The 21,688-nt window shown below is 52.5% G+C and overlaps 1 protein-coding gene across 2 annotated transcripts; it reads left to right on the plus strand.

The window, feature by feature from the left end:
* The first annotated feature begins 1,464 nt into the window (after window positions 1–1,464).
* Window positions 1,465–20,896, plus strand: PRPH (peripherin). Of its 2 annotated transcripts, none has more exons than XM_028829448.2 (12): window positions 1,465–1,593; window positions 14,098–14,236; window positions 15,672–15,758; window positions 15,941–17,955; window positions 18,392–18,452; window positions 18,644–18,739; window positions 19,100–19,267; window positions 19,359–19,484; window positions 19,568–19,788; window positions 19,888–19,937; window positions 20,170–20,249; window positions 20,496–20,896. In XM_028829448.2, exons 4-12 carry the CDS (start codon window positions 17,411–17,413, stop codon window positions 20,559–20,561), a joined length of 1,413 nt encoding a protein of 470 aa, XP_028685281.1. In that variant the 5' UTR covers window positions 1,465–1,593; window positions 14,098–14,236; window positions 15,672–15,758; window positions 15,941–17,410; the 3' UTR covers window positions 20,562–20,896. The 2 variants fall into 2 exon arrangements, with proteins under 2 accessions (XP_028685281.1, XP_077810182.1); XM_077954056.1 differs by having other exon boundaries at window positions 1,468–1,593; window positions 20,493–20,896.
* The last annotated feature ends 792 nt before the right edge of the window (window positions 20,897–21,688 follow it).

Genomic DNA, 21,688 nt, shown 5'->3' on the forward strand with positions numbered 1-21,688 from the left:
CTTTACTGTGAGAATTGCATCTGAAAGATGTGTATGTTTAAGGCCAGTGCTGGGATTCACAGCTGCAATCCCAGCACTTTGGGAGGCCAGGGTGAGAGGATTGCTTAAACCCAGGAGGACCAGCACCTGGGCAAGAGTGGCGACCTTGTCTCTATTTCGAGCATTTTTTTGGCTGGGTACGGTGGCTCACACCTGTAATCCCAGCACTTTGGGAGACTGAAGCAGGTGGATCACTTGAGCTCAGGAGTTGAAGACCAGCCTGGGCAATATGGCGAAACCCTGTCTCTACTAAAAATACAAAAAATTAGCTGGGTGTGGTGGTGCACATCTGTGGTTCCAGCTGCTTGAGAGGCTGAGGTGGGAGGATTGCTTGAGCCCGGGAGGTGGAGGTAGCAGTGAGTTGAGATCGTGCCACTGCACTCCAGCCTAAGGGACAACAATTTATTTTTTTCCCTTAAAAAAATTTTGAAGTCTCAAAAAAAATTTTAAATGTATATATTGTATTTGAATACATAGCACAGCATGCTTTTGCAGCCTGAGATGCCTCAACTATGTGTTCAGGATGATTTTATAGAGCATTTGTCAAGAGCAACTATGGTTTTATGTCCTTCGGGGCAAGGTAAGACCCCAGCACAAATTCAGCCACTGCTACTTCTCAGATACACCAGGTTCTTCCTGCAGCCTGGGCAGGGGAACGGGGTGGGATACCTGGAAAGAAGGTGAACCTTGAAGACTCCGGCCAGCCTGCCAGAGGGGATTTCGAGACCTTCCCAGCCCAGGAGATCTGCTGACTGCCATAGTGCAAGCACTGGAGGAAATGGGACACCCACATATGAAAAGGAGCAGATAAATCACAAAGCTTAGGCGAGTGTGACACCCCATGATACTAGCATTTCCCAAGCAGGGTGCCATGAGAATGGGATTCAGGGTGCATATATAGGATCCTTTTGGCTTTTAGAATGACATGGTGGAACCTGGAAAGCCTGACTCACCCATCCTCCCTGGGGCCAGTCACCCCGGCCAGGAGCAGTCCCCTCCATTTGCCTCTGTACACCTTACAGATGAATTATTTTCTACACGTGCCAAGATGTGAAAAAGGTTGGAAAGCTTTAAGCAGCCGCAGAGGTCTGGGGTGAAAGAAGGTGAAAGAAGAGTTTAGCTGAGAAGAAATATTCCAGTAGAATAGAGCCTGGGGAATTGGAAGAGCAAAGTGCCAGTGGCTGGGTAGGGGGGCATTTGTCCTTGTAAAGATGATTTCCCCCTCCTGTGTTGGAGAGAAAGTGAATAGAAGTTAGCCTGCAGCAAGAACAAATATACCCCAAGGTCTAGGTCACTGCTTTGTGGCTGACAATCATCTGATCTGCCCTTGAGCACAAATGGAAAGTCTGGACCCAGAGCTGCAGCTGATGCTGATGCTGAGGCCACTGAGGCTTGATGGGAATAAATGGACACAGCCTAAGAGGATGTGGGCTCCTGAGGCTGGCGGCGGCCCCCGGTTCCGGCTGTCTGGACAGAGGGCTTAGACTGCTCTCACCCGACCTGGCCAGAGAAGCAACCTGCTTCCCCCACACAGAGGCCGCTGACCACTAAGAGGTGAGTGTGTCTGGGCAGAGGTGCTTTGGGCTGGGATGAGGAGGGGGATAGACTTTGAGGGGCTGAGGGCCTGCCTGTCCACCAGTCACTGTGTTTGGGAAGCAGCTGGCAAGTGACTCTTCTCCAGCAGGAATCTGTCGGGCCAGAGGATGGCCAAGTGGGTTACGCAATTACAAATCTGTCTTCAGGCCTCTGACTGCTGGAAGGTGGTGTGACAGTCCTGGGTGAGGCTGAAGGAGGTCAGGGGAGGCGCTGTCAGGGTGGGAGGAAAAGGTGCCTTCACAGTTTCCACAACACCCTGGGAGGTGATGTTATTATGCCCACTTCCATAGCTCAGAGAGATTGAATATCTAACCTAAGGCTACAGAATGAGTGGCAGAACTGAAATTTGACCACAGAGCTCTGGCTCCAAAGCCTAGGCTCACTCCACTCTGTTGCCCAGCCATTGAGGAGCCCCAGGGGAAATCAGCTCTGCCCCTGGCAGCCTTTCCAGTCCTGAGGGGATGGTGCCACCTCCCAGGCCCCTTTGCGCATGAGACCAACAGGGGCCAGCCCTCACATGAGCACTGGATGGAGCTGTAGTCGCAGAGAGATCTCATCATGCCAATGATTGTCAGAAAACCTCCCAGGAGCCCCGTTCCTGGGCCCAGGTGGTAGCTCGCTGACCTTAAATGGCAAAGCCAGCTGGTCCCCACTGTCCAGGCTGTAGCTTCTCTAGTGAGGGGGCATTTTTGTCCAGGCCTCCCTCTGAACTCTATTCTTAGGTCACGGGGAGATACAGTGTCCTTGCAGGATGGCTGCTGCCACCTGCCTGGTCTCCTGCCAACAGGGACACCAGCTGAGGCATAGGCAGGACAGGGCACACCTGGAGCCTCGCTCCTCTACGCCCTGGGGCCAGAGTGGTCAGTGCCCGTCAGCTGAGGCCGCAAGGTGAAGCTGGCAGAGATGACCCAGGCAGATGGCCCCTAGGGCCCAATGCCAGGGTGACTGTCTAGGAGACACAAGGCAGCAGAAGCTGAAGAGAAAATAGACCCTTGGGTGTGGGGGCTGTGGAGCAGGAGCAGGCCCTGGCCCCGTGAAATATGTCCCCTTTGCTGACATCTCATTAGCCTGTCACTGCCCCTTTCAAGCCAAGAATCTAGTGCCCCTGAATTTGTCAATGTCAGCCCCGAGCAGGTTTTGGGAAAACAGTTCTTTCCTTCTCTACACTCCCTCCGAGTCTGCAGCAGGAGAGCAATAGTCAGAATCAATGAACCTTCCAGAGCTAGAGACATGTCTGCTTTAGTCATAATACAAAAAATGCTTTTAAACACTAGTTTCACCACTGGATTGTTTTTCTCTCTCTATTTTTATTTTATTTTATTTATTTATTTATTTATTTATTTATTTATTTATTTATTTTTGAGACAGTCTCACTCTGTCGCCAGGCAGGAGTGCAGTGGCACGATCTCAGCTCACTGCAACCTCCGCCTCCTGGGTTCAAGTGATTCTCCTGCCTCAGGCTCCCAAGTAGCTGGGACTACAGGCATGTGCCACCACGCCCAGCTGATTTTTGTAGTTTTGGTAGAGACAGGGTTTCATTATGTTGGCCAGGATGGTCTCCTTCTCCTGACCTCCTGATCCACCCTCCTTGGCCTCCTAATGTGTTGGGATTACAGGTGTGAGCCACCACGCCTGGCCTCTTCCTCTTTTAAAATTGGAACAGACTATAAAGGTTTTACAGAATATAAAGGTTTCCTAATTACACAAAGATCTTGTCTACAGAAATTAGTTTAACTCATGGAGGAGGACAGGTATGAATGAAACCTCACTCTGTCTCCCTTCAACCTCTCTGCACACTGCTCTATTTTTATCAAATATCTCCTTTGGCTTCCAAGAGATGTCTAGTCCAAGAGTAAACTAATACTAAAATGCCCTTGGCAAAGGTAATTCAATTATACTATTCTGGCAATCGTCTCCAGTTTTTTGTTTGTTTTTCTTTTCTTTTTTTTTTTTCAATACAGAGTCTTGCTCTGTCACCCAGGCTGGAGTGCAGTGGCGCCATCTCAGCTCACTGCAACCTCTGCCTCTTGGGTTCAAGCGATTCTCCTTCCTCAGCCTCCCGAGTAGCTGGGGTTACAGGTACCCACCACCACTCCTGGCTAATTTTCGTATTCTTAGTAGAGACAGGGTTTCACCATGTTGGCCAGGCTGGTCTCGAACTCTTGACCTTGTGATCCGCCCGCCTCGGCCTCCCAAAGTGCTGGGATTACAGGCATGAGCCACCATGCCCGGCTGTTTTTCTTTTTTTTAATTGAGCCTGATACTTGCTAAGTTTATTTTTTTAGAAACTGAGTCTTGCTACATTGCCCAGGCTGGCCTTGACCTCCTGGTCTCAAGCACTCCTCCCACTTCAGCCTCCTGTGTAGCTGTGACAACAGCACACCGCACCGGGCTTCATTTTCAACTTTTAAGTTTTATTCGTCCATTATTTTTGGAACACCTATTTGGTGCAAGTCACTGTGCTTGGTACTATAGGAAATATATTTAGCTTTTTGCTTCTCAGATTGTAGAGACAGACCACACATGCATAATCCCAATTCGAGACAGTATATGCCACACGTCACAGAAGAGGCTGTCATAGGCAGTAGCCATTGTTGCATAGCTACTTCAAAGCCATTCCCAGCTTGTTCCACTTGCCAACACAACCCAGCTCTGTCCCGGTGTGGGACACCATGTGCATCGGAGGGGCTGGGCTTCACCACCAGGGTGAACCTTCCCCTAAGCCAATCAAGGTAATTCCAGTTGTTTTGCCAGGGTCTGGTTAAGGAACCAGCATGTGATGTAATTATGGAAATGAGAGGTGAGGTAATGTCTGCCAGTTGGGGGTTGGAAGGAAGATGTTCTTGCAAACATTTCCTTGCTCTTATAAAAGAACTCAGGGAAAGGATTTTCCTTTTGCAGCCCTGGGCATTACTGTGTGAGTACATTGTGCTTGTGCTTGTGCCTGGTGCTTGAGTTTGCTGCAGCTGTCTTGTGACCAGAAGGGGACAAACACGAGGACAAAAGCTACTGCTCAGAGCAAGGCAACACAGAAAGCTGAAAAGAGCATGGGTCCCGATAGAGTGCTAAGCCCCTGAATTAACCAACCTTGACACCAAACCTTGCTCTGCTGCTGAAGTTTTTACAAGACTTTAAGTCCCTTTATTGTTTAGGACATTTTGATTTGGGTCTTCTATTGTTTCCTGCCAAAAGCATTCTAACTAACATTAAAGCCTTATGTAATTATTAATATAATTTTTTTTCCCCTTATTTTATGCTGGGCGCGGTGGCTCATGTCTGTGATCCCAGCACTTTTGGAGGCTGAGATGGGTAGACCACTTGAGGTCAGGAGTTCAAGGCCAGCCTGGGCAACATAGCAAAACCCTGTCTCTACAAAAATAAATAAATAAATAAATAATAAAATAAAATAAAATAGAAGAAGCCGGGCATAGTAGTGTGCGCTTGTGGTCCCAGCTACTCCAGAGGCTGAGGTGAAAGGGCTTGAACTGAGTCCAGGAGGCAGTGAGCTGTGACCATGCCATTGCACTCCAGTCTGGGCGACGGAGCAAGACCCTGTCTCCAAAAAAAAAAAAAAAAATTTTTTTTCTGTATTTTCTTCTTCCTCCTCCCCTCCTCCTCCTCCTCCTCCTCTTTCTCCTCCTCTTCCTCCTTCTTTTGCAGTAGAAACAGGGTTTTGGCAGGGCATGGTGGCTCACGCTTATAATCCCAGCAATTTGGGAGGCCGAGGTGGGCAGATCACTTGAGGTCAGGAGTTTGAGACCAGCCTGGCCAATATGGTGAAACCCCATCTCTACCAGGTGTGGTGACATGAGCCTGTAATCCCAGCTACTCAGGAGGCTGAGGCAGGAGAATCACTTGAACCCAGGAGATGGAGGTTGCAGTGAGTCGAGTCGCACCACTGCACTCCAGTCTGGGCGACAGAGCAAGACTCTGTCTCAAAAAAAAAAGAAAATAAATAAACGGGGTTTCATCATGTTGCCCAGGCCAGTCTCAAACTCCTGAATTCAAGAAATTCACCTTCCTCAGACTCCCAAAGTGCTGGGATTACAGGTATGAGCCACTGTGCCTGGCCAGAAATTTGTAGTAAAATAATTAATAATAAAAATATGAAGGCCCTGCTTTCATTCAGGCCAAAAAGTATTGAGGCTCTTTTGAATTTGCAGAACCCCTTTGCCAGTGCAAACCTTGCCTTGGGCGAGTGAAGATCCTGTCCCCTCTTTCTTTCCTCATATGTTGCCTTCTTCCACCTGTAGTTCCTGGGCCACCAAATGGATCTGCTTTTTCCTTCCAGTCTTCCCAGGTGCCTTTGCCAAACTCAAACCATCAATACAAAGAACACAGACACCAGGCATGGCGGCTTCTGCTGTAAAACCAACACTTTGTGAGGCTGAGGAGGAAGGATTGCTTGAGGCTAGGAATTTGAGACCAGCCTGGCAACATAGTGAGACCCTGTCTCTACACAAAATGTAAAATTACCCAGGTGCTGTGGCACGCACCTATAGTCCCAGCTACTCGGGATGATGAGGTAGGAGGATTGACTGAGTCTGGGAGATCAAGGCTGCAGTGAGCTGTGTTCATGCCACTGTGCTCCAGCCTGGGTGAGAGGGCAAGACCCTGTCCCAAGGAAAAAAAAAAAAAAGGATAGAACATCTGCAAGTTCAAACAGTGTGCCATCTCCTTTTTTTTTTTTTTTTTTTTTTTTTTTTGAGACCGAGTTTCGCTCTTGTTGCCCAGGCTAGAGTGCAATGGCGCGATCTCAGCTCACCGCAACCTCCGCATCCCAGGTTCAAGTGATTCTCCTGCCTCAGCCTCCCAAGTAGCTGGGATTACAGGCGCCTACCACCCTGCCTGGTTAATTTTGTATTTTTAGTAGAGACGGGGTTTCTCCATGTTGGTGAGGCTGGTCTCAAACTCCCAACCTCAGGCGATCCACCCGCCTCAGCCTCCCAAAGTGCTGGGATTACAGGCGTGAGCCACCATGCCTGGCCTCATCTTCTTCCTTTTTACATACAGCTATGAGTGAAGCCTGTGGCCTGATGTGAGGGGGTAGAGAAGAGCAAGGAGGCTCCACCCTGAAGGAATGCCCCCCTCCTAGGTAGCCATCAGAATGAGCCTGACCCCAGGGCAATGCAACAGCTTCCAGAGCCTCCCATGCTATTTCAGACCAAGGATCTTGTAGACACGGAGCAGTGCAGGGTGACGTGGATGAGACCCAGACCCGACTCTGAGGGCTCTGGGATGTGAATGGGGTTAGCTGACTGGTTGCTCCCCGTGTGGAGGCTCTGGGGCCTGTGAGAAGAAAAAGCCCAAGTTTCCATTTCTGGCCCATTGGTTTCCTCTATTCTTCCTCCTCCCCTCTTTCCACTACCTGTCACCTCCATTTACCTTCTCCTCTCCCCTCCTCTCTTCCCCCTTCATTTCCCACTTCCCTCTCTCTCCTATTCAACTCTCCCTTTTCCTGTCTCTATCTCCTCTGCCACTGCCCTCCCCTCCAGCCAGGGGCCAGCACAGATAGCCGAGTACTACAGAAAGAATCCAACTAGAGAGTGAGAGAATGTTCTTCTTTTGTTGTTTTTGTTTTCTGAGATAGGGGCTCCCCTGGTCACCCAGGCCGGCGTGCAGTGGCACAATCATAGCTCACTGCAGCCTCAACCTCCTGGGCTCAACCAATTCTCCCACCTCAGCCTCCCAAGTAGCTGGGACTACAGGTGTGCACCACCATGCCCAGCTAATTTTTAAATTTTTTGTAGAGACAGGGTCTCCCTGTGTTGCCCAAGCTTGTCCTGAGCTCCTGGGCTCAAGCAATTCTCCTGCCTTGACCTCCCAAAATGTTGGGTTTACAGGCATGAGTCGCTGTGCCTGGCCAAGAGAATTTCTGACAGACATTGCCCATCAGGTCACTCTGGGTGTGAGAGCCACTGACTCCAGAAGCTCAGTCCTGGTGGCAGCTGTCAAACCAACACCTACATAGCCTGCAAGCAGAGGGCAGGCGGGGCAGTTTGTAGGGCTTCAGACCCTGTGAATTTGTCTGTTCAGCTGTCACCCAACCTCTCCCTGCAAGAGGCAGGGTGAGACGGATGGCAGAGTGTCGTGACTGAAGAAGAGCCTCTGACAACTGGCCTGATGGGCACAGGCCCCTGCCCTGTCTCATGTCAGGCACACGCATGTGCTCCAGTCACTGCCTGGGAAAAGGCATAACCATGTACCGGGGTAAGATCTCTCCCCGGCTCACAGAATTGCAAGTACTGCTCCCCTTCAGCATCTTCAGCAGGAAATAGGGGGTTGGGGATGAGGGGCTGTGCCTGGTGATCCCAGTTTTCCTCCTTCTCTAATCTTCCAGGGTTCCAGGCTGAGGAGCTCAGAGGTTGTGTGGAGGAGAGAGGGGGATAACAGATGGGCCCACATCAGGGCTGCACCTCCTCTTGAACAGTCCCAGTACTCAGAGTTGGCAGGGGTGAGGAGGATCGCTGCCCTCCTTGGACACCCCGACTGTGGTCTACTCTAAAAATCCTCCCTTTACCTGGGGAGGAGATTGCAGGCACGCTCCACCTCCAGCATGGTCCTGAAGTGGGTTGTCCCCACTTCCCCCTGCCCTTTCCTTCCTGGGTAAAGGGATGACTGCTCATTCCCACCCAGAGGATCTTGGGGCATCCCCCTGAGAAGGAAGAGCTTAGGACTCCTTCCCCACTCCACAAAGAGCAGTTAAAAAATAAAAACATAAATTCAAAACGCAAACAAAGGCTACTCTGGGCACACTGCCTATGGGGTAGCCTATATCCATAGGGGGCTGTTTAAAAAGTAAAACAACAATAACAACAAAAAACAAAAAGAACTACTGGGGGCAGTGGTCTGAGACCCACCCCTGTCTTTAATAAATGCCTATTTTATTTTATTTTTAATGGAGTTTCACTCATTGTTGCCCAGGCTGGACTGCAGTGACATAATCTCAGCTCACTGCAACCTCCGCCTCCTGGGTTCAAGCGAGTCTCCTGTCTTAGCCTCTAAAGTAGCTGGGACTACAGGTGCCCACCACCACACCCAGCTAATTTTTGCATTTTTAGTAGAGACGAGGTTTCCCCATGTTGGCCAGGCTGGTCTCGAATTCTTGACCTCAGGTGATCCGCCCACCTTGGCCTCCCAAAGTGCTGGGATTACAGGCGTGAGCCACTGTGCCCAGCTGATATTTGCCATATTTCAGCTGGGCCTAGTGGTTAATACTTGTAATTCTAGCGCTTTGGGAGGCTGAGGCAGGAGGACTGTTTGAGCCCAGGAGTTTGAGACCAGCCTGGGCAACATAGTGAGACCCAGTATCTATTTTAAATAAATAAATAAATAGAAAAAATAACACCTTGATTTTGGACTTCTGGACTTCAGAACTGTGAGAGAATACATTTTTTGTTGTTCTAAGCCACCAAGTTTGTGGTAATTTGTTATGAAAGCTCCAAAAAACACCAACAAAAAATGATATAAACTTTTTATTATTATTATTTTGACATTAACTTCTTTTTTTCTTGTATTTTTAGTAGAGACAGGGTTTCCCCATGTTGACCAGGCTGGTCTCCAACTCCCGACCTCAGGTGATGCGCCCGCCTAGGCCTCCTAAAGTGCTGGGATTATAGGTGTGAGACACCGTGCCTGGCTTTGACATTAAGTTTTTAAAGAGTCTAGGACTCTTGAAAAGTCTTATAGAATGTCCCAACTCTGAAATTGTCTTCAGATTGACCTTTTAAAATCCTAAATCAGGGTGGGGCAAGGTGGCTCATGCCTGTCATTCCAGCACTTTGGGAGGCAGAGGCAGACAGATCACGAGGTCAGGAGATCGAGACCATTCTGACCAACATGGTGAAACCCCATCTCTACTAAAAATACAAAACATTAGCCGGGTGTGGTGGTGGGTGCCTGTAGTCCCAGCTACTCGGGAGGCTGAGGCAGGAGAATCACTTGAACCTGGGAGGTAGAGGTTGCAGTGAGCCAAGATCGCACCACTGCACTCCAACCTGGCGACGCAGCGAGATTCCGTCTCAAAAACAAAACAAAACAAAAATCATAAATCAGATTAAGTTATTCCCTGTTTCAAACCCTCCAATGGCTTTTCATTGCTTTTTTTTTTTTTTTTTTTTTTTTTTTTTTTTGAGACGGAGTCTCGCTCTGTCGCCCAGACTGGAGTACAGTGGCCGGATCTCAGCTCACTGCAAGCTCCGCCTCCCAGGTTCACGCCATTCTCCTGCCTCAGCCTCCCGAGTAGCTGGGACTACAGGTGCCCGCCACCTCGCCCAGCTAGTGTTTTGTATTTTTAGTAGAGACGGGGTTTCACCGTGTTAGCCAGGATGGTCTCGATCTCCTGACCTCGTGATCCGCCCGTCTTGGCCTCCCAAAGTGCTGGGATTACAGGCTTGAGCCACCGCGCCCGGCTTTTCATTGCATTTAAAATAAACTCATTACTCTGATTTTAAAAGCTTCATGATATTTGACTTCTTGCCATGCCTCTAACCTCACCTTTCCCACTCTCCTCCCTCATCTGCCTTGCGCCAGCCTCACTGACCTTTCTGCAATTCCTCAAACATGCCAACCTTATCCCAGCCTTACCCTTCTGCTCAGGTGATGACTGAATACAATTCATGATTTTCAAATCCTAGATTGCTTGGAAATAGATATAAAGAATGTTATTGGGGCAATTGAGGGAATTTCAGTATAGGCTGTGTATTAGATAATAGTTATATCAGTGTTAAATGTCTTCTTTGTTAGTTACAATTTTTTTTACACAAAGGCAAATCAATGTTAAATGTCTTTAGTGGGCTAATCCTACTGTGGTTATGTAGGAAAATGTCCTTGTTCTTAGGAGTCACATGCTAAAGTGTTCAGAGATTAAATATGATGTCTAACACTTCCGGAGGAATTGTGGCAAAACATTGACAACTGGTAAATCCAAGGGAAGGATATATTGGTGTTCATAGCAGCATTCTTTCAACTTTATCCTGGGTTTGATTTTTTTCAAAATAAAAGAGTAAAAGGTAGACGATTTAAAGAAAAATACTTTAATCCAGGAATACTTAAAAATCACTAGGGCATTTGTCAATGCCCTTCTACGATTCAGAAGATCTGGGTGGGACCCAGGAGTCTGCCTTTTCATGGCCCGGGCAACCCTCAGGCAGCTGCACAGGCCACACTTTGAGCAGGTTCACTGAGCACTCTGCCCTTGGAGTGTGGCTCGCTGGCACAGCCCATTATTTCCCATTCTCCAGCTGAGGAGTGGCTGACTGAAAGATCAGGCAGGTGGATGGAGACGCGATTTTACAGTGAGGGTGGAACTGGAGATTGTGGACATCGTAGAGAATGGTGAAGAGCTGAGGAAAGATTTTGTCTTCCTGCCCTGTCTTTTGGCTTCTGGAGGAATAGAAGAGGCTCCTAGAACTCAGGGAAAGAATGGAATGAGGGCTCCAAACTCCTAATACCAGTGCTTCTCTGACTCCATTTTACACCCCCTTGGATAAATATCATCTGTAAGCAAACAAACAAAAAAAAGAAGTCACAATAAATTTTGAAGTATTCCCCAAATTCCAGTGTTCCAGGAGTCTTGAGTCTTGAATTCAACATAGATGCAGACTGAACACATCAGCACGTCATTCTGACTTCTGACCAGAAGGTGGCAGCAACATACCTTGCTTCATTTTAGGGGCCTCCAACCAAGAGATTTTTCCGGTGACTCACACACATTTGATTGACCTAGGTCCCACCCCAGACACCACGGACAAAAAGATGAGTAAGATCTGATCGCTGCCCTCAAAGATCATATTGTCAGGGAGCAGAAAGTCAGAGTCAGACATATAAACAGATTATTAGTTAATAGCTGTGTGACCTTAGGAAAGTTGCTTAATCTCGCTGTGCCTCAGTTTCTTCAACTATGAAGTGGGAATAGTAACAGTACCTATGTCATAGGGTTACTGTGAGGATTAGGAGTGATTAAAAAAATGTGTTAGACCTAGCAAAGGGTGTTCATTACTATGTGATACAGTGAGAGAAGGGATGAGCTGGCAGAGATGCCCACGGTGCTCCCTAACTGGGAGCAGTGGAGCCCCAAGTGGAGACAATGGGAAAGAGTTCCACTCTGGTAAAGCCACTCTGTCAGTGGGGACCTTGCAGCCAAACTGGGCTGGGAGAGTCTACCTTCAAAAGTGTGGTGCTGGATCCCTTCTGGCTGAGGCTCACCTTGGGTCCTGTGGGCACAGAGCCCAGAACACCAGCAGGGTCACTCAGGGCCTGATCAACCAGGATGCGCCCTTCCAGAGAGGAAACCACCACTAGCTCACGGTACAAGCTCAGACATGCAACTTGGTCCCTCTGAGCCCCAGTTCTTACTTAAGTGATGGGGAAATAGGACCGCAGGAACCAAGGAACAGTGCTGAGTTCCACATCTGGGACATCGCAAGAGCAACTATATATTCAGGCAATTCAGGGGCAACAAGGACTTGGAGCTAGGGACTTAAAAATAAAGCTCGGGGGCCAGGTATGGTGGGTCACGCTTGTAATCCCAGCACTTTGGGAGGCTGAGGTGGGTGGATTACCTGAGCTCAGTAGTTTGAGATCAGCCTGGGCAACATGGTGAAACCCCATCTCTACCAAAAATACAACAAAAATTCGCCATCGTGGCGCTCCTGTAATCCCAGCTACTCACGGACTGAGGCAGGAGGATCATTTGAACCTGGGGGGTGGAAGTTGTAGTGAGCTGAGATTGTGCTACTGCATTCCAACCTGGGTGACAAGAGTGAGACCCTTCTCAAAAAATAAAAATAAAATAGGCTGGGCGCTGTGGTTCACACCTGTAATCCCAGCACTTTGGGAGGCCAAGGTGGGCAGATCATGAGGCCAAGGAGATCAAGACCATCCTGGCCAACATGGTGAAACTCTGTCTCTACTAAAAATACAAAAATTAGTTGGGCATGGTGGCGCGCCCAGGATGTAGTCCCAGCTACTTGGGAGGCTGAGGCAGGAGAATCACTTGAACCCAGGAGGCGGAGGTTGCAGTGAGGCGAGATCGTGCACTGTACTCCAGCCTGGTGACAAAGTGAGACTCCGTCTCAAAAAATAATAGTAATAATAATAATAAAATAAATAAATAAAAACAAAATAAAGCTGGGAAGACAAAGGAATCCTGGAGAGGACCCTAGACTTCACCCAGGATGTGGAGTGGAGGTTTAGGTTTTTAAATTTTATTTTGGTTATTTATTTATTTATTTTGAGACAGGGTCTCAGTCACTGGGGCTGGAGTACAGTGGTTCGGTCACGGTTTACAGCATACTTGACCTCCTGGGCTCAGGTAATCCTCCCACCTCAGCCTTTCAAGTAGCTGGGACTACAGGTGCATGGCACCATGCCTGGCTAATTTTTTTGTGTTATGTAGAGATGGGGTTTCTCCATGTTGCCCAGGACTGGTCTTGAACTTCTAGGATCAAGCGATCTGCCCACCTTGGCCCCCAAAGTGCTGGGATTACAGGTGTGAGCCACCTCGCCTGGCCTGGCATGGAGGTTTGTGTCAATCCTAGACGTGGAGAGGCAAGGAAACCCCAGCTGACAGATGCAAGTATTAGGGATGTGCTGAAGCAGGGGGTAAGGCTGGGAGGAACTTAGCATGTCTTTTTATTTTTTATTTTTTGAGACAGAGTGACTCTGTCGCCCAGGCTGGAGTGAAGTGGCATGATCTTGTCTCACTGCAACCTCTGCCTCCCAGGTTCAATAGATTCTCCTACCTCAGCCTCCCAAGTAGCTGGGATTATGGGTGTGTGCTACTATGCCTGGCTAATTTTTTGTATTTTTAGTAGAGGCGGGGTTTCACCATGTTGACCAGGCTGATCTCGAACTCCTGACCTCAGGTGATCTGCCTGCCTTGGCCTCCCAAAGTACTGGGATTACAGGCGTGAGTCACCGCACTCCGCCGGCATGTCTTTGTTCTATGACTGTTCTTTGGCCAGCCATGGATCTCTTTACTCTCCCAATCTCCCACCCTCTCTTGCCTACATGCCCTCCTAATCCAGCTCTGAGTCCGTGGCCTGACATTTAATAGCACTCTTGGCCGGGCATGGTGGCTCACACCTGTAATCCCAGCACTTTGGGAGGCCGAGGCAGGCGGACCATTTGAGGTCAGGAGTTCAAGACCAGCTTGACTTACATAGTGCAACGCCATCTCTACTAAAGTACAAAAATTAGCCAGGCATGGTGGCGGGCACCTGTAATCCCAACTACTAGGGAGACTGAGGCAGGAGAATCGCTTGAACCCAGGAGGCGGAGGTTGCAGTGGGCTGAGATCAAGCCACTGCACTCCAGCCTGGGTGACAGAGCAAGACTATCTCTCAAAATAATAATAATAATAATAAAATAAAAAAATAGAACTCTTGCCAGTAACCTAAACTTCATTACTCACCTTCCCTGCAAACCCCTGAACACATGCAATCGTTGTTTCTCTTCCAGTCTTCATCAGGGCAGCCAAGGGAGGCAGGAGGAGAAGGGGCGATGAGAATACTGGCAAATACTTCTACAGCACGTACTAGGTGCCAAGCACTAAGTGCTTTACAGAGGGTAACTTGCTTAATCCTCCCAACACCATGAGGTAAGTATTGTTATTATCATTCCCATTTGTGGATAAAGAAAATGGGGTGGCCCAGCGTGGTGGCTCACGCCTGTAATCCCAGCACTTTGGGAGGCCAAGATGGGCAGATCACAAGGTCAGGAGATCGAGACCATCCTGGCTAACACGGTGAAACGCCGCCTCTACTAAAAATACAAAAAAATCAGCTGGGTGTGGTGGTGGGCGCCTGTAGTCCCAGCTACTCGGGAGGCTGAGGCAGGAGAATGGCATGAAGCTGGGAGGCGGAGCTTGCAGTGAGCCGAGATCGCACCACTGCACTCCAGCCTGGGCGACAGAGCGAGACTCCATCTCGGAAAAAAAAATGGGGTGAACAAAGGTTAAGTCACTCAGAAAACCCAAAGCACATAGCTAATTAAGGTGTGCAGCCATGATTGAACCTGCGCCGTTTGCCCAGAGTCCCCGTCCACCAGGGGAGGGTGAGGCCAGGGACGACTTGGCTTCTTCTGCCTTGTGTCCTGCACTGCTCTCAGCTACCAGGGGCACAGTCCAGAAGAAGGCCAGACCCTCACTGCTCTTGGGGCTGACGTTATCACTCTGGAGGTTAATAATAATAATAGTAATAATAAAACCAGTTTCCATTTTCAGGCTTTAAGATGTGTGTCCTAAGCACTTCACACGTATTTATTTATTCCTTTAGTCCTCCCAACAACACTATGAGGTAGAAGCTACAGTTATCTCCCTTTTCTTGAGGGACATGAAGGGACATAGCGATGAGCCTAAATTCTACAACACGGAGTTGTGGATCAGATGGGAAGTGTGGCGGCTGGATGCCAGAGCCCAGCTCTTAAGCCAGACTCTTTGCCTACCTTTGCTCCGCCTGGTGTCTCTGGCCTGCTCCTTCTGCTTGAGGGGAGGAGCCTCTTCTGCCTTGCAGTTCCTCACCCAGGCCTGATCCACAGCTCCAGAGCCCTGCTGTGGCAGCCCTCTGTCCCTTCTCCGAGGCATGTAGGTGGCCAGCAGAGCGCTTAAGCAGGGTGAGGACAGGACCTCCATCTGGAACGCCCCAGACCCAGCCGCAGCCCCAGCAGCCTCTACTCTCAGTAGGCTTGGGTTCCCCACAAGCGCCCTGTAGACAGGGCCTGAGCTGGTCCTCCCCAGGCCTTGCCCGCCTCTCCGGGTGCAGCGCTGGCTCCCTGCTCCTGGAGGGTGGGGCCAAATCTGGGATAGATGGGGCTCCAGGCCAATGGCAGCTGGGGCTCAGTGCCCAGGACTGTGGCAGGAAGCACCAAGGCTTCCCTAGCCCCCTCCTCACATCCACCAAGCCTTCTGGCCCTATCCCAGGTGGGACCCTACCCCTCCCCATTCCCAGGAATTGGGGGAGGACAAGCTGTCATTTATCCATCCTGTCCCATCTCTCCCTTCCTCCCGCTTCCCACTCCCCTGGCAACCAAACCAGACCCGTCAAGGAGAAGGAACTGGCAGCTGTGCAGGGAGAGACTAATGGCCCGGAAGGAAGGAGGGGCCTGGAGAGGAGACGAAGGCGGTAGGGACGTGAGTAGGGCGTTGGCCCTGGCCCATCTCAGAGGACACACAGAGGGGGGAGGGGGACACTGCCCTGCAATACTGACGAGCTGGCCAGCCAGGGAGCCGCCCTCCTCACCCCCAGCCAGATATCCAGGCAGGAGCCTCAAATCTGCTTCCCCAGATGCACTCTCTTGTCCTCAGGTCCCATCTGAGGCAGACCTGTCTCACAAGAGAGTGCTGGAGTCCCCGGCAGCAGCAGCATCCCCAGCCCTATGGTTCCTGGCAAACCCAGCAGACCTCAGCAACCCGGCTCCTGCAGATGATCCGAACTGCCTCTGTCCACTCCTGGGCAGGTTGTGCTTGCATTCTGGAAGCTGTTTGACATACAAAGGCCAGATATCAGCCTTCCCGCTAACTCTGGGGTAGGGGAGGTGTGGTGGGGTGTGTGATTGTGTGTGTATTTGTGTGTATGTAATGTGTGTGCACATATACAAGGCTGTGTGTATGCATCCGTTTGCGTGCGCAGGTTTGTGGACCTGTTTTGGGGCCTTCTCTCTTTCAGACTGCTGGGGATGGGCACCTTCTCTTTCCCCATCTCTTCCCCATCCAGCCCCACCCATCCCTGGTACCTGCAACTCATCAATACTGGAAACCAGCTCCTGCCAGTCCATCCATCTCTCAGCCTTGGCAGCACCCTCAGCCCCCTCCCCTTCCTACCTCAGGAATCACTCTGGTTCCCGTAAAGCCCATGACTGAGCAGCAATTGGTGTGGGGTTGGGGGGAGGGAGAATCCAGTAAACCCAGACAGAATACAAAAGGCCCACTCAGCCCAGCCCGTGGCATGGGGCAGACCCTCCTGCATGGGATCCAGAGCTGGGTCCAGCCACCCTCAGCCCCCTATGATGTACCCACCTCATTGGGGCTTCTTGGGGGGTATGTCTAGGTTTGGGGGCTGTGTCTTTAAGGCTGAAACATCAGCAGACAACCTCTGCTGGGCAGTGTTCAGGGGAGGGGGAGGGGAAGCAGGGCTGGTCAGCCCATTAGCAGCAGAGCTGGCGCCAGGCACCAGCCCTTCACAGGGCCCCGGGGATTAGGGAGAGTAGCTCTTCCCCAGCCCGATCTGCCTCTGCGCCCCTGTCTCCTATTCCTCTCTGGCTGTGGTGAAGGAGGGGTAGCTGACAGCAGGTGAAAGTAGAGCCTGGCCTTCAGGGGGCAAGTCAAGGCACCAGCTATGGGGCTTAAGCCAGGTCACCTCTCCCTCCAGCTGGCCTCCTCCGTACTCCTGTGCCAGAAGCCTGCCCTTTAACTTCAGGTCCTTCTACCTCGCAATTTTCAGGGACCCTAGTTTAAATCAGGCCTTCCTACCCTAGGTTCTAGCTTTGGGTGCTTGTTGGGAGGTAGTGACCCCCACTCCAGCAGCAACAGGGGGCAATCAAGTGGGCAGAGGCCTGCAACCAGGGAAGGGAGGGGAAGGCGCTCCTGCTGTTCCGCAGGGGTGGGGCATCCCCCTCCCCACACAACCCCCCTCCAGCGGGCCATCAGGCCAGTAGGAGGAGCTGCCCGTGCCCCCCCTGAGACCGCAGGGCTATAAAGCCGCCTCGCAGCGGTCTGCGGCTCCTTCCCAGCCCCTGGCCTAGCTCTGCCAACGGTGACTGCCCATCCTCGGCCGCAATGAGCCACCACCCATCGGGCCTTCGGGCCGGCTTCAGCTCCACCTCATACCGCCGCACCTTCGGGCCACCGCCCTCACTATCCCCCGGGGCCTTCTCCTACTCGTCCAGCTCCCGCTTCTCCAGCAGCCGCCTGCTGGGCTCTGCTTCCCCGAGCTCCTCGGTGCGCCTGGGCAGCTTCCGTAGCCCCCGGGCGGGAGCGGGCGCCCTCCTGCGCCTGCCCTCGGAGCGCCTCGACTTCTCCATGGCCGAGGCCCTCAACCAGGAGTTCCTGGCCACGCGCAGCAACGAAAAGCAGGAGCTGCAGGAGCTCAACGACCGCTTCGCCAACTTCATCGAAAAGGTGCGCTTTCTGGAGCAGCAGAACGCGGCCCTGCGCGGGGAGCTGAGCCAAGCCCGGGGCCAGGAGCCGGCGCGTGCGGACCAGCTGTGCCAGCAGGAGTTGCGCGAGCTGCGCCGAGAGCTGGAGCTGTTGGGCCGCGAGCGTGACCGGGTGCAGGTGGAGCGCGACGGGCTGGCGGAGGACCTGGCGGCGCTCAAGCAGAGGTCAGGGGGCAGGGCTGGACCGCGGCCGTCGAGGCGAGGTCGAAGCGGCCGTCGAGGCGGCTGCTTTTCCCTCCCCTCGCTTCCCCTCTCCATCAGCAGCCCAAGGGTGTGGCTCCCCTTACCAACCCAGGTGTGTGCAGGCAGCATCCTTGCCCACGGACTCCAAGTCCCCCTCGCCTCCCACTTTGCTCTGAGTGTCTGGGGAGGTGGGAGAAGTGGGTATCTGTGCCTCTCCTGAGTTAATGACTGAACCCCCTTTTCAGCTCCCAGTCCGTTAGAGAGAAAGCGGGGCAATTTTATCAGGCAGCCTCAGTCCTCCATTTAGAGTCCTGGGCAGCAACAACAGCCTCTAACCAGATCCCGGGGGGGCGCGCGGTCTGGGGTGCCAGCTGGGCGGCGACCCAGCAGTTCAGCCTCTGCACGCTCTTCCCGTCAGGTTGGAGGAGGAAACGCGCAAGCGGGAGGACGCAGAGCACAACCTCGTGCTCTTCCGCAAGGTGAGTCCGAGCCCCTCTCCGAGTTCAGCCTCCCCACCCCAACCCCCGACCTCAGTATCCAGAGGTGGCATCGGTGGGCGCGGGGAGAAAGGGGCAACCAGACGCCTCCCGAGGCAGACAGGGAGGTCTGGTCCTTCCTCGGCCTACGCAGCCCCTAACTTCTCTTGAACCTCCACTGCTACCCCTCGAAGGACGTGGACGACGCCACTCTGTCCCGCCTGGAACTAGAGCGCAAGATTGAGTCTCTGATGGATGAGATTGAGTTCCTCAAGAAGCTGCACGAGGAGGTAAGTGGGCCCAGTATCAGGGGCGGCTTCTGAGGTTGTGGGGTGGTCTTGCTGGAGCTGGCAGGCGGAGCGGAGGCATCGCCCTGGGGATCAGGGTGATGCTGGGTAGACGGAGCCCCTCCACCCCAGTCTACAGGTGGTTAGACTCCCACCCTTGCGCCACCTGGCGGCGGGCAGCGGGGCTGTACCTCCGAAACCTGGCCTCTGGTCTCGCGCCCTCGGGGAGCAGGGCTGTACGCCCCGCCCTCCCTGGCGCCCCCTTCTGTTCGTTCAAGCGTTTCTTCTCTTTTCTGTGCACGAACTGCGTGGCCCGCGTGGGATTTGCGCCACTGTCCATCCTCTGCCTGCTCCCGGCCGTAGGAGCTGCGAGACCTGCAGGTGAGTGTGGAGAGCCAGCAGGTGCAGCAGGTGGAGGTGGAAGCCACGGTGAAGCCGGAGCTGACTGCAGCGCTGAGGGACATCCGCGCGCAGTACGAGAGCATTGCCGCGAAGAACCTGCAGGAGGCGGAGGAATGGTACAAGTCTAAGGTGCGAGAGCCGGGAGGGCCTGCGAGGCGGGGCGCTGGCGTGGTGTCGCGCTTCCCAGCCCACTCAAGCCTGGGTTACCCCCACTTCGCAGTACGCGGACCTGTCCGACGCCGCCAACCGGAACCACGAGGCCCTGCGCCAGGCCAAGCAGGAGATGAACGAGTCCCGACGCCAGATCCAGAGTCTGACATGCGAGGTGGACGGGCTGCGCGGCACGGTGAGTACGAAGCTGCGCGCCCGGGCCCGCGGAGCGGACGATGAAATGTTCCGCAACTGGCCCCTTCCACTCCCCTACCCCAGAACGAGGCGCTGCTCAGGCAGTTGAGAGAGCTGGAGGAGCAGTTCGCCCTGGAGGCGGGGGGCTACCAGGCGGGCGCCGCGCGGCTCGAGGAGGAGCTGCGACAGCTAAAGGAGGAGATGGCGCGGCACCTGCGGGAGTACCAGGAGCTCCTCAACGTCAAGATGGCCCTGGACATCGAGATCGCCACCTACCGCAAGCTGCTGGAGGGCGAGGAGAGCCGGTGAGGGTGGGGCTGCTGGGGCGGGGCAGGGAGGGGTCGGGACTGGGCGGGGAGGGGCGGGGCCTGGGCAGGGGCTCTGACAGCTTGCTTCGCCTCCAGGATCTCCGTGCCCGTCCATTCTTTTGCCTCCTTAAGTATAAAGACGACTGGTGAGTCTGCCTTGCAGCCTGTACCTCTCCTTGTCCACTTCTGCGCTCCTCGGGCTCCTGCTCTGACTCACCTCAGGGATCTGTTCTCCTCACGGAATTTCTGGGTCTTGGCCTATACCCACCCCTACTCCTCACACCCCGCCCCTCTCCTGCCCTCAGATATAGCAGTGGGAGCCTAAGAGGAGATATTCCCAAGCCTTACCCCTTGAATCCTTCATCCTACTTTCTCCAGTGCCTGAGGTGGAGCCTCCCCAGGACAGCCACAGCCGGAAGACGGTTCTGATCAAGACCATTGAGACCCGGAATGGGGAGGTGAGGCATGGCCCCTAATCCCAGGACCCCACCATTTCCCATATTGTTTCTCAGTCCCAGCCTGGCTGTCGCTAATCTTACATAGGGTGGGTAATTCTTGGGGAGAGACAGAGGAGGAGACAGAGAACATGGATAAACAGGAGTCTCTGCTGGTTACCCCAAGGAGTGGGGCTCTATGATCCAAAGGAGTAGGATGGAGGGTGGCGCTGAATGGCTTGTGCCCATCATGTGCCCTGTCCCCAGCAGGTGGTGACAGAGTCCCAGAAGGAGCAGCGCAGTGAGCTGGACAAGTCTTCTGCCCACAGTTACTGAACCCCTTGGTTCAGAGCCTTGACTCTGCCCTAGGCCTGCTCTAAGCCCAAACCCTAACACAACTCCTGAATTGTCTCCTCTTCCACTGCATGTGCCTAAAAGGTGGTACCAGGCATCCCTTTCCTGGCTTATGGCCAAGCCCTACCCGGCCAGCAGTCGCTGAGCCTCTCCCTGCTCTGACACTTGATGTGACCTATGTGCTCCCCTTTTCATGTCCCGATAAGAAGCCAATGATCCCCCCCCCCCAGGACAAATCTACTCCAGCCACGATGAGACGTGGGTGAGCCAGGGTCTGAGTTTCACGTTTGAACCAAATAAAATATGTCAAGAGAAAACTCTCCAGTGCATTTGTGTCTGTGGAAGTGTGTGGGGGGTGCCTGAGGGGAGGAGCCTCAGCGGTGTTCTCCCTTTTCCTTGAGTCATTTCTTTTCTGGCTGTCACTCTCTTGGCATCAATATACCCTTCTAGGTTTTCTATCTCTGTCCATTCCTTCTCAGCTTTTGTTCCTCACCTGCAGCCTAGAAGGCTCAGCCACCTGCTGGGTGCCTCACAGGCCACTCAAACTCAATCTGTCCCAAACAGAGCTCCTCACCTCCCTCTGCAATCATGCTCTTCCTCTAGATTCCCCGCCCGAGAAGAAGGCACCACTAAGACACCTAGTGCCCAAGTTAGAATTCAGCTCAACTTATGCACCCTCCTTTTCTTCACCTGACTCCCAATTCTGTGAAGTCTACTTCTTTTGCTACTTAAAAAATTTTAATAGGCCAGGCAAGGTGGCTCACATCTGTAATCCCAGCACTTTGCGAGGACGAGGCAGGTGGATCACGAGGTCAGGAGATCGACACCATCCTGGGTAACACGGTGAAACCCCGTTTCTACTTAAAAAAAAAAAATAGCCAGGCGTGGTGGTGGGCACCTGTAGTCCCAGCTACTCGGGAGGCTGAGGCAGGAGAATGGAGTGAACCCGGGAGGCCGAGCTTGCAGTGAGCTGAGATCGCACCACTGCCCTCCAGCCTGGGTGACAGAGCTCAAAAAAAAAAAAAAAAAAAAAAAAAATAGCCGGGCATAGTGGCCCACGCCTGTAGTCCCAGCTACTTGGGAGGCTGAGGCAGAAGAATCAATTGAAC

The sequence above is a fragment of the Macaca mulatta genome, chromosome 11 (genome assembly GCF_049350105.2).
Source record: "Macaca mulatta isolate MMU2019108-1 chromosome 11, T2T-MMU8v2.0, whole genome shotgun sequence".
Lineage (NCBI taxonomy): Eukaryota > Metazoa > Chordata > Mammalia > Primates > Cercopithecidae > Macaca > Macaca mulatta.

Excerpts from the sequence above, each read along its gene's own strand:
- PRPH (XM_077954056.1), top strand. The coding sequence starts at position 17,411 with ATGAGCCACCACCCATCGGGCCTTCGGGCCGGCTTCAGCTCCACCTCA. Across the intron at positions 17,956-18,391 it reads CTGGCGGCGCTCAAGCAGAG|GTTGGAGGAGGAAACGCGCA; the intron begins GTCAGGGGGCAG and ends TCTTCCCGTCAG. Across the intron at positions 18,740-19,099 it reads TCAAGAAGCTGCACGAGGAG|GAGCTGCGAGACCTGCAGGT; the intron begins GTAAGTGGGCCC and ends TCCCGGCCGTAG.